Consider the following 12,889-nt stretch of genomic DNA (forward strand, 5'->3'; position numbering starts at 1 on the left):
GCTCCAACCATCACAAATTATTGTCGTCCCATCATTGTTGAAAGACTTGACCAAATAAGGGATCAACTCTTCCTCCAAACCAGTTTGACCAATCCAAGGCCAGTCAATATCATTGGGGACATATATTTCCTTGCCCCTCAACGCTTCCAGCTTGTTTTTTACGCGAGCAAGTGAAGGCTTGGAGGTTATTTGTGGAAAAGTTAACCATGGGAGGTCCCCATAACCGCCTCCCCTTGAACTTTGTCCCCGCCTAGACATAATTCCTGCAAGACAGAATCAAGAAAACCACAAACAAAACACAAAGTAGTTAAGAAAATCAAAATTTCTGAGCATCTGTGACCCGGACTCGCCGAGTCCACGAACCGACTCGGCGAGCAGGACGAACTGTGCGAGTCCAATCCAGTCGGGTGAAATTAACCATTCGATTCTACAAATGAACCTTGCTCGTCGTGTATGGGTGGCGGCTGTGTGAAATGTTGAAGTGTTTTACAATTAGGGTAAAAACCCCTTTTACAGAATGTCAAAAAAATAATTTTTTTTTTCGAGTAAATACGTGGACTCGCCGAGTAGAAGGACCTACTCGCCGAGTAGTATCGCGATTCCGCGTTTAATCGGGATTTCTTAAATGGACTCGTCGAGTAGGTTTAAGGACTCGACGACTCTTTCATCCTGTTTGATAAGAATTTGAGTTTTTTAAATTGTATGCCACCAACCCCACACTTAAGCATTACTTGCCCTCAAGCAATCATCATAAGCTCAGAAGAAGATTGATAAAAAGAGATCTTAAGAAAAACTAAAAGAAAAATGAAAAATAAAGGAAAAAGAAAGCAAACTCTAAACTCGGGTTGCCTCCCGGAAGCGCTTCTTTTTAAGGAGTCATTAGCTGGACTCCTTCCCGCTTTAAGTTTCTGTAGTTCCTCCTAGAAGCAGCCCTTCTTCAAGACCTTCATCTCTTGGAATTCCTTCTTCATATCTCTTCACTCCATGTCCATTAACCTTGAAAGGAGTTCCGTCTCTCGATATAAGCTCAATAGCTCCATGAGGAAAAACTTGCTTCACTATAAATGGACCATCCTATCGTGTCTTTAGCTTTCCCGGGAAAAGTTTGAACCTTGAATTGAAGAGTAGCACCTTTTGTCCTTCATGAAAGGCCTTATTACCCTTTAATCTTTTGTCATGCCAATTCTTTGTCTTTTCTTTGTAAATCAATGAACTAGTGTAGGCCTCATTTCTAAGCTTTTCAAGGGCATTCATTTGCATCAACCGGTTGGTTCGAAGTTCAACCAAATCAAAATTGCACATCTTCAGAGCCCAAAAAGCTTTATGCTCTATTTCTACCGGTAAATGACAATTTTTTCCATATACTAACCTATATGGTGTAGTACCAATAGGTGTCTTGAAAGCTGTTCGAAAGGCCCAAAGTGCATCATCTAATTTATCCGACCATTCCTTTCGATTTCCTCCAACCGATCTTTCTAAAATCCTTTTTAACGCCTTATTCGTCACTTCAGTTTGCCCACTAGTTTGTGGATGATAAGATGTGGAGAACCTATGATGTACCCCATATTTTTTTAACACTTTGGCTAATTGATCATTTGCAAAGTGAGTGCCCCGGTCACTAATAAGAGCTTTAGGAACTCCAAATCTTGAGAATAGCTTCTTTAGAAATCGTACCACCACCCGAGCATCATTAGTTGGTAATGCTTGTGCCTCCGCCCACTTAGACACGTAATCAACCGCCACCAAGATATATTTATTCCCTTTGGACATTGGGAAAGGTCCCATAAAGTCAATCCCCCACACATCAAATATTTCACAAATTTGAATACTATGTTGGAGCATTTCATTTCGGGGTGATATATTCCCCGCTCGTTGGCACGAATCACATTCTTTGACAAATTGAGCAGCATCTTTAAAAATTGTGGGCCAATAAAACCCAATATCAAAAATCTTACTAGCCGTGTAGTGTGCTCCATGATGTCCCCCAGCGGGCCCGCTATGACAGTGTGCCAAGATTTCTCGACTTTCTTTCCCGAATACACATCTTCTTATCATTCCGTCTGCGCAGCTTCGGAAGAGATACGACTCATCCCAAAAGTAGTACTTGATTTCTGAAAAGAATTTCTTCTTCTGTTGGCGGGTTAAGTCTTTTGGAATGTATTTGGTTGCTAAGTAGTTAGCTATATCCGCAAACCATGACATTTCTCCGGATACTACTAAAAGATATTCATCGAGAAAATCGTCTCCAATCTTGTTTTCTTCCAACTCCTGCAAATGCGGGTTCTCTAATCTTGACAAATGGTCGGAAGCTGTGACATCCCCTAATTTCTCGGCCAGAAAAGACCGATTTCGTTTATGCTTTTTAAAATAAAAATAAGAGTAATCCTTTTAAAAAGGGTGTTGCGGAATTTGCTCCCATAAAAACATGATAATTATATTATCAAATCATTTCCGAAGAAATGTATTTTATTCACTTAAACCATTGGGATGTCATCGTCAATACAGAAACATAAGCATAAACAGAACTTACACTCACTTACACTAGTGATCTACATCTCTTTTAATCTCTCAGTGTAAATTAACTTCGTATCGATACCTGTGATACAAACAAACTGAGTGGGTCAGGCTTGGGAGCCTGGTGAGCATATAGGGTTTTCAACCAACAATAAATAATTTATTATGCTTAAACATCAAACAATCAACCCAATTACCCAATCCCCATTATCTTATTTATTTCTTAAGGATTTACCCTAAGAATCAAATCTCACTCATTCCTAAGGATTCATCCTAAGGAATAGGCACGAAGTCCATCGCTGCCCAAGGTTTATACTACAAGCACTAACAAACGTCGATCAAGAATCGACTATCCTTCATCCAATCATTCCTCAGGATTGACCTAAGAAATTTATCCAAAGTCCGTTGCTACCAAGGTTCATACAACAGGCACTACGTCACATAGTCGCCAGGGTTTATACAATAGGCACTACGTCTCATAGTCGCCAAGGTCTATACAATAGGCACTACGTCTCATAGTCGCCAAGGTTTATACAATAGGCACTATGTCTCATAGTCGCTAGGGTTTATCTAATAGGCACTACGTCTCATAGTCGCCAGGGTTTATCTAATAGGCACTACGTCTCATAGTCGCCAGGGTTTATCTAATAGGCACGAAGTCACATCGTCGCCAGGGTTTATCTAATAGGCACGAAGTCACATCGTCGCCAGGGTTTATCTAATAGGCACTACGTCTCATAGTCGCCAGGGTTTATACAATAGGCACTACGTCTCATAGTCGCCAGGGTTTATCTAATAGGCACGAAGTCACATCGTCGCCAGGGTTTATTTAATAGGCACGAAGTCACATCGTCGCCAAGGTTTATACAACAGGCATTAAGTCCATAGCTGCCAACATACTAAATCCGTAGCTACCAATGTACATCTATATTGTACTAAATTCATAGCTACCAACGTACATCTATACTGTACTTTTATCCCTCCTACTTTATCTACCCATGTTTTACCCAACATATTTGAAGATAAAATATTCATACATTTTAAATCATTTTAAACATGTATAAAACATTCATTCAACATCCATCTCAAATAAACAAACAACATATATACACATAGCACGTATTTTATATAAAATACTTCATATCTATGTGTAAGATGAAAGTGACTACACACTCACCTGATTTAATGAAAATCGGGCAGCAATTCGTTTCCTAAAACGATCGTTTCTAATAAAACCGAGAGTTTTATTGAGAAACCGGGCTCTGCGAAAGGTCGGGCTTCAAAACCGAAAAGATAAATTTTTCGGGCTTCTCGGGAATCTCGGGGCGTGTTTCGGGCTTTGGAATAAGTACCGGGGCTTCAGGGGATGTCGGGATAGTAAAAATATGGAAAAAGGGGTTAAAAATGGCAAAATCCCATTTTTACCCGGGAGGGTTCGCAAGGCTCCTACTTATAGGAGTGAGATCCGAAGGTCGGTCGAGAAGAGGTGAGTCAGTGAGGCACGTGGCAGCCGCGGAAGAAGGACACGTATGTGAGGATTCGGACACGCGGCAGGCTGCGAGGCCTCGGTTCGGACAGATGGCGAGACAGGGCTTCGGCTCGGATAGCTGGAGGCCTCTTAGTGGACCGGACTTCGGTCCAATGGGGAAGAAGGGTGACGACTTCGGACCAATCAGCGGTTGCCACGCGAGGTTGCGGTCCAATCAGAAGATGCCACGTGGAGGCTGCATGCGAAGGGTGACGTGGCCGAAGCCACCTATGCGAAATTTCTCGGTTTTCGCGCCAAAACTTCTAAAATCCATAACTTTCACATACGAGCTCCGTTTTTGACGTTCTTTATATGAACGTGTAGGTAAAATTACGCTCTACAACTTTCATTTAGACTTCGTCGGCTAATTTTGAATTTAATTTTTATATTATTTATTTTAACAGACCGGGACAGGAAATCCGTTAAAAATTCATAACTACTTCATCCGACGTCCGTTTTCGTTAGACTTTTTACAGTTGTACTACAAATGACGAGACCTTCGATTCTCGTTTAGGTCGTGTCGGATAAAAATCACTCGATCTAAAATTCGAGTTTTTAGCTGTCTACTGCTAAACTGAAACTTCGAAAAATCATAACTTCCTCATACGAAGTCAGATTTAGGCGTTCTTTTTATCGAACTTCTCGGTTTAACGAATACTACGAGTTTCGTTTAGATCACTAAGGCTAAAAAGTAGTTTATCAAGAACTCACTTTTTACGACATTCGGCACCGTGCCGGTTTGTCGCGAAACCTCGACAGGTCATAACTTCTTCGTTATAACTCGGATTTCGGTATTCTTTATATATCCGGAAACCTTGAGACATATACTATAACTTGGTTAAGATTAATCCTTCTAAATAATCTTCCATCAAAAAGTCGTTTTTGATTCTTATCGTCTCTAGATTGACTAGCCCGGATCTACGGGCGTTACAATTATCTCCCCCTTAGGATGATTACGTCCCGGAATCATCAACGAAAATTGGACTTGTATAATGATTCAATACGTTATTTTTCCATCCTAAGTAATAACCATGATGCTCAATCTTACACCTACTCTTCGTACTAGGTTGGACTTTCAATCGTAACCTACAAGTTACAAAATAAATCCTTACTGAGGACTCCTTCTTCTTCTTAGGATAAGTACTTCCCCTTATCTATTGTAACAGATCGACGGGTCATGTTCTAATGACCTTCATCGGATGATGCAACGTCTAGACTCAAGTCTCTTTGAGTCAAATTCCAGAATGGAATATACCTTCGTTCGTATCTTAATGTGATATAATCACATTTTAGCGTATAGCATTTCCGGCTACAAGCTTTATTAACAACGAGCGCGATGCTATCGATCGCATTAATTTCAACCTTCTGGCTTTAGTTAGATGCTACATCGAACTTGGTCCTCCGAACCATGTAACAAACTCATCGTTGTCGGACTCAATTTGATATGACCACTAGGGTCGGAATAACAACCAACTTACTAGTCATTACCGAAACAAGGGTAATGACATATCCGAATAAAACGGAATCAATCACTAGTTTCTTGGTAACCTTGTGACTTTCCCTGATCCAAGCGTGAGTCCTGTGCTTCCAGTAGTATAGATCTCTACTACTATTCACACCTACTCATACTCGTCCCAAGTACTGTCTCGCAGTCCCCAAGTCCTAAAATCACAAAACAATTTAACACATACGAATGTGTCCAATTAATCATAAAATTTTCCTAGACTCTACTAGGACTTCTTCCACGAGTATCTTCAATCAATTCTACTTCAACTTGGTTGGTGATGGAAATTCCAGACAATGGGACAACTTCAAGAATTACACCAACCATTCATCATCCTGCCAATCGGAGGTGTACTTCAGACGTACCGTACCCCTCTAAACGTTTCGTTATTTTATTAGACATATTCTAAAGGCAAGATACCACTCTTATGATATCTTCTGATAGGTATCATTCACTATCATAAGCTTTTCATTTCCTCCATCTACTCAATTCTCTACGAGTCTTCACCATAATGTTTTGTACACCCAAGCAGACATTCGGTGTACTGGGCGAGAATTTAAGATAAGAAAGCTTTATTTACGATAGACGTATAAATCTCCTTATCACTCCGAAACATTTACATGTTAGTTCTAATCTCGTAATCATACGCTTAGAATCCTACACACATAAAGTTTCCAGATCCGGTCGGCAACAGACCATAGATCCGAACAAATAATGGCATCTATGGCAAACATATAACATTTAGCACATAAGGGCATTTTAGGCATCTTTCCTAAAATAAACTAGTGCTCGTGTCTAAAATATGGTAGACACTCATCTCACAATCATCACTTAGCATTCTAAGTTTAAGTCTAGAAATCCTACAAATTCCTAATTTGCTTAAACTAATGCTCTGATACCAACTGTGACATCCCCATTATCTTATTTAACTTAAGGATTTACCCTAAGAATCAAATCTCACTCATTCCTAAGGATTCATCCTAAGGAATAGGCACGAAGTCCATCGCTGCCCAAGGTTTATACTACAAGCACTAACAAACGTCGATCAAGAATCGACTATCCTTCATCCAATCATTCCTCAGGATTAACCTAAGGAATTTATCCAAATTCCATTGCTACCAAGGTTCATACACAGGCACTACGTCACATAGTCGCCAGGGTTTATACAATAGGCACTACGTCTCATAGTTGCCAAGGTCTATACAATAGGCACTACGTCTCATAGTCGCCAAGGTTTATACAATAGGCACTACGTCTCATAGTCGTCAGGGTTTATCTAATAGGCACTACGTCTCATAGTCACCAGGGTTTATCTAATAGGCACTACGTCTCATAGTCGCCAGGGTTTATCTAATCGGCACGAAGTCACATCATCGCCAGGGTTTATCTAATAGGCACGAAGTCACATCGTTCCCAGGGTTTATCTAATAGGCACTACGTCTCATAGTCGTCAGGGTTTATACAATAGGCGCTACGTCTCATAGTCGCCATGGTTTATCTAATAGGAACGAAGTCACATCGTTGCCAGGGTTTATTTAATAGGCACGAAGTCACATCATCGCCAAGGTTTTTACAACAGGCATTAAGTCCATAGCTGCCAACATACTAAATCCGTAGCTACCAATGTACATCTATATTGTACTAAATTCATAGCTACCAACGTACATCTATACTGTACTTTTATCCCTCCTACTTTATCTACCCATGTTTTACCCAACATATTTGAAGATAAAATATTCATACATTTTAAATCATTTTAAACATGTATAAAACATTCATTCAACATCCATCTCAAATAAACAAACAACATATATACACATAGCACGTATTTTATATAAAATACTTCATATCTATGTGTAAGATGAAAGTGACTACACACTCACCTGATTTAATGAAAATCGGGCAGCAATTCGTTTCCTAAAACGATCGTTTCTAATAAAACCGGGAGTTTTATTGAGAAACCGGGCTCTGCAAAAGGTAGGGCTTCTCGGGAATCTCGGGGCGTGTTTTGGGCTTTGGAATAAGTATCGGGGCTTCGGGGGATGTCGGGATAGTAAAAATATGGAAAAAGGAGTCAAAAATGGCAAAATCCCATTTTTACCCGGGAGGGTTTGCAAGGCTCCTATTGATAGGAGTGAGATCTGAAGGTCGGCCGAGAAGAGGTGAGTCAGCGAGGCACGTGGCAGCCGCGGAAGAAGGACATGTATGCGAGGGTTCGGACACGCGGCAGGCTGCGAGGCCTCGGTTCGGACAGATGGCGAGACATGGCTTCGGCTCGGATAGCTGGAGGCCTCTTAGTGGACCGGACTTCGGTCCAATGGGGAAGAAGGGTGACGACTTCGGACCAATCAGCGGTTGCCACGCGAGGCTGCGGTCCAATCAGAAGATGCCACGTGGAGGCTGCATGCGAAGGGTGACATGGCCGAAGTCACCTATGCGAAATTTCTCGGTTTCTGCGTCAAAACTTCTAAAATCCATAACTTTCGCATACGAGCTCCGTTTTTGAAGTTCTTTATATGCACGCGTAGGAAACATTACGCTCTACAACTTTCATTTAGACTTCGTCGGCTAATTTTGACTTTAATTTTTATATTATTATTTTTAACAAACCGGGACAGGAAATCCGTTAAAATTTCATAACTTCTTCATCCGACGTCCGTTTTCATCAGACTTTTTACCGTTGTACTACAAATGACGAGACCTTCGATTCTCATTTACGTCGTGTCGGCTAAAAATCACTCGATCTAAAATTCGAGTTTTTAGCTGTCTACTGTTAAACTGAAACTTCGAAAAATCATAACTTACTCATACGAAGTCAGATTTGGGCGTTTTATTTATCGAACTTCTCAGTTTAACGAATACTACGAGTTTCGTTTAGATCACTAAGGCTAAAAAGTAGTTTATCAAAAACTCACTTTTTACGACATTCGGCACCGTGTCGGTTTGTCGCGAAACTTCGACAGGTCATAACTTCTTCGTTATAACTCGGATTTCGGCATTCTTTATATATCCGGAAACCTTGAGACATATACTACAACTTGGTTAAGATTAATCCTTATAAATAATCTTCCATCAAAAAGTCGTTTTTGATGCTTATCGTCTCTAAATTGACTAGCCTGGATCTACGGGCGTTACAGCAGCTACGTTTTCCATTCCCTTTTTATCGCGTATTTCAATTTCAAACTCTTGCAAAAGTAAGACCCAACGTATCAATCGGGGCTTAGCATCTTGTTTAGCAAAAAGATACTTTAAGGCCGAATGGTCGGTAAAAACTATGGTCTTAGATAATACCAAATAAGGGCGGAACTTATCAAAAGCGTATGCCACAACTATTAGCTTATTCTCTGTAGTAGTATAGTTCTCTTGAGTTGGTATCAAGGTTTGCATGCATAGTAGATCGGCTGAAAATGCTTGTCAACTCTTTGTCCCAAAACAGCTCACACCGCATAGTCACTAGCATCACACATTAGCTCGAAAGGAAGATTCCAATTTGGTGCTATCATGATAGGAGTAGTGGTTAATCTTTCCTTTAACAAATGAAATGCTTCATGACATTCCTTGGAAAAATCAAATGGGGCATCCTTCAAGAGTAATTGAGTTAAAGGCCTAGTAATCTTCGAAAAATCTTTAATGAAGCGACGATAAAATCCCGCATGGCCAAGAAAACTCCTTACCCCTTTTACATTAGTTGGAGGGGGTAGCTTAGCTATTGTGTCCACTTTTGCTCTATCCACTTCTATCCCTTTCCTTTAAACTTTGTGACCCAATACAATTCCTTCTTTCACCATGAAGTGACACTTTTCCCAATTAAGGACAAGGTTTGTCTTCTCACATCTAGCTAGCATCAAGTCCAAATTAGATAAGCAATCTTCAAAAGATGACCCGAATACCGAGAAATCATCCATGAAGACCTCCATAAACTTCTCGATCATATCATGAAAAATGGCCATCATGCACCTTTGGAAAGTAGCCGGTGCATTGCATAACCCAAAAGGCATGCGTCTATATGCAAATGTTCCACTTGGGCATGTAAAAGTGGTATTCTCTTGGTCTTGTGGGTCTATTGGAATTTGAAAATACCCCGAAAACCCATCAAGAAAACAATAATATAAATGGCCGGAGAGTCTTTCGAGCATTTGATCGATGAATGGCAATGGAAAGTGATCCTTGCATGTGGCATCATTCAATTTCCTGTAGTCAATGCAAACACGCCACCCGGTTGCTGTTCTTGTTGGAATTAACTTGTTATTTTCATTGGCCACCGCCGTCATTCCTCCTTTCTTTGGTACCACTTGCACCGGACTCACCCATGGGCTATTGGAGATTGAGTAAATGATTTCGGCATTTAGTAGTTTAACCACCTCCTTTTTCACAACCTCTTGCATGTTCGGGTTAAGTCTTCGTTGGCGTTGTACTACAGCTTTAGCTCCATCTTCTAAGTTAATCTTGTGAGAACAATAAGCTGTACTAATTCCTTTTATGTCGGTTATTTTCCATGCTATAGCACCTTGCCTCTTCCTCAATACACCCACAAGACTTTATTTCTCATGTTTGGCCAGATCAACAGCTATAATTACAGGTTTTTGTTGGCCATCTTCAAGAAACACGTACTCCAAGTGATCTGGTAGTGCCTTAAGTTCAGTTTTCGTGTTCTGAATGTTGAACACGTCGAGTCTAGTGAGGGGACTCGTCGAGTCCTTCGTAAAATCCGCAACTGATCGGGTTTCTTCGGATGGGCTCGTCGAGTCTTACGAGGCGACTCGGCGAGTCGTGTGTTCTGCACTTCTGATTAAATCATTATACTCAGCTTCCTCGAGCAGTCTTTCTAATTCCAGCAGGTCTCTTTCCGCATCAAATTCTTCTTCATGTGTTACGGTGGACTTGTTTGGCTCATCTTCGTTCCATTCCTCCATTAACTCTTCCAACATGTCAACCGAAAATGTTGTGTCATCGCTATTCCTAGGATGTTTCATGGCTTGATCAACCCCAAAAGTGACTGATTCATCTCCTACCCAAAGGGTAAGTTTAGAATCTCGCATGTCAACTATAGCACTTGCGTTGTTAAGAAAAGGTCTTCCAAGTATTATCGGGACTTGAGGATCCGCTTCCATGTCTAAAACTATAAAGTCCGCGGGAAACACGAACTTATCAACCTTCACCAATAGATCTTCACATATTCCTCTCGGAAATGTGACCGTTTTATTTGCTAGGTGAATCGCCATTCAAATTGGCCTTGGATCCGGAAGATCTAATTTCTTGAAAAATGAGTATGGCATGAGATTTAAACTTGCCCCTGAATCAGCCAATGCATAAATGGTAGCTAAGTTTCCAAATTGGCAAGGCAATGTTAAGCTTCTCGGATCACCTTTATTCTTAGGTAGTTTGTTCAACATGGCAGCTGAACAATTCTCATTTAGGACCACTTTCTTCACCTCTTCCATCTTCTTTCTATTAGTTAGGAGCTCCTTGAGGAATTTGGCATATTTCGGCATTTGTGCAACCACCTCTATGAATGGTATATTAATCTGCAGAGCCTTTATGTCTTCCGGAAACTTCTGGTAGTCAACTTCATTTTTTTCTTGTCTAGCTCGAGCCGGAAAGGGAAGTGGAGGCTGATATGGCTTAACAGGAGACTGGCTTTTCTGTTTAGGTGGGGGACTCGTCGAGTCCGTAACGTCGACTCGGCGAGTCGGATCGGGATTCTGTGATTCTTCAAGATCTTTTTTATCCTCTTGCACAAGCTTAGGATCTTCTTGCTGAATAGGGGTCAGAGGAGTTATAATCTTCCCACTCCTAGTTGTCACGATATTTATATGTGCACCTTTCGGGTTACTTTCGGTATTACTAGGAAGTTCACCTGGTCTTCTCTCATTCACTTGTTGAGCAAGCTGCCCCAGCTGCTTTTCTATGTTGAGAATAGATGCTTGCTGATTCCTAAGCAAGGATTGTTGATCTTTCATCATAAGTTGGTGTTCTCTCAACATATTTTGTTGATCTTTGAGTGTAGCATCGGCATCATTATGTCTTTTCTCGGATGCGGCCACGAATCTTGTAAGCATGTCTTCCAAATCTGATTTCTTTTCAGGCACCGGTTCCTCCTTTTGATAAAAGCCTCTCTCCTTTTGCTTATACTTTTCCTCCCTTGTCTTTTTGTACTCATCATAAGGTAACCATTCTTTCTTTGGTTTTCGCCAATTGTCTTCAAACCTATGACCACTTGAATAGCACACTTGCGCCTTCCGATTCCCGTTCTCGTCAAGATCACAATCTTTAGTTAGATGAGGTCCTCTACAGTTTTCACAACCCACTCTAATGGCGTGGATGGATTGGTCCATGTTAGTCATTCTTCGATCCATGCTTTCCAATTTTGCTATCATTGCTGCCATGTCATCAGTAATAGAGTTCACCGCCCCTCGAGTCAAGTCATTTCTTGGGTTATGATATTCTCTAGAGTGTTTAGAGAATTCTTCAATTAGGGCCTTTATCACTGGGGGTGCTTTCTTTGTGAGTGGTCCTTGCGAATCAAGGAGTTGCCTAGTTGTCATATTTACTCCAGCATAGAAAATGGAGACTTCTTGTTAGCTGTTTAGATCGTGATGCAGGCAATTCCTTAGCAAGCCTTTGTACCTTTCCCACGCCTCATATAGTGACTCTCCAGATTTTTGTTCAAAATTAGCTATGGCTTTCTTTAACTTGGTTATTTTTGAAGGAGGGCAAAACTGGTCTATGAATTCTTCTTTTATTTTAGCCCATGTAGTGATGGATCCTGGGGGAAGTGATTTCAGCCAATCCTTTGCAGCTCCCTTGAATGTGACAAGTAGCATACGAAGCAAGACAGTGTCGCGATCCACATTAGGGACATTGAAGTAGTTGGCTATGTCATTGACTTCGTCAAGATGCTTGTATGCGTCTTCATGATCCTTCCCGTAGAATGGAATCTCCTTAAGTTGAGCAAGTATGTGGCCTTTAAGTTCAAAGGTGGCAGTTGCGGTAATCGCGGGTTGCACGAGTCCCGGGCCGGTGTCGTCACGCATCCTTTTCTTCCATTCACCCATGGGAACTTCATCGATGTTAGCCATGGGGTCAGCTAGTTCGCCTTCTAAATCGCTTCCTTCTTCGGAGTCGGTTTCTTCCCTTTCAGATTCGTACTCGGTCTCTTCCTTCCTTGGGTCTTCGTCTGCTACTGAAGAGAAGCTGGATTCCCCTTCTTTCTTGCTCTTTTTCTTACTAAATACAGACTTGAGATTCTTTAAAGGAGAATTCTTCGATGTTGCGGTTTCTCCTACGGTTTAGCCTTTGTTTTTCTTCAAAGTTGCTTCCGGGTCTTCAAGTGGTGGAACCAA

At 41.1% G+C, this 12,889-nt stretch overlaps 1 protein-coding gene and 1 non-coding gene across 2 annotated transcripts; one reads left to right on the top strand and one right to left on the bottom strand.

Moving 5' to 3' along the window:
* Positions 1-10,768: 10,768 nt before the first annotated feature.
* Positions 10,769-12,601, bottom strand: LOC145112460 (uncharacterized). The gene is made up of 2 exons (XM_079048622.1): positions 12,174-12,601; positions 10,769-12,080 (listed from the first exon to the last, which is right to left on the bottom strand). The coding sequence occupies exons 1-2, from the start codon at positions 12,599-12,601 to the stop codon at positions 10,769-10,771; spliced, it is 1,740 nt and encodes a 579-aa protein (XP_078904748.1).
* LOC145118020 (small nucleolar RNA R71) lies at positions 12,135-12,241 on the top strand. Its single transcript, XR_013713005.1, has one exon. It is a non-coding gene; the product is annotated as a small nucleolar RNA R71 (small nucleolar RNA).
* Positions 12,602-12,889: the final 288 nt, after the last annotated feature.

This window comes from Lactuca virosa, chromosome 5, assembly GCF_052849685.1.
Source record: "Lactuca virosa cultivar CGN04683 chromosome 5, Lactuca_virosa_CGN04683_v6, whole genome shotgun sequence".
NCBI classification, from domain to species: domain Eukaryota; kingdom Viridiplantae; phylum Streptophyta; class Magnoliopsida; order Asterales; family Asteraceae; genus Lactuca; species Lactuca virosa.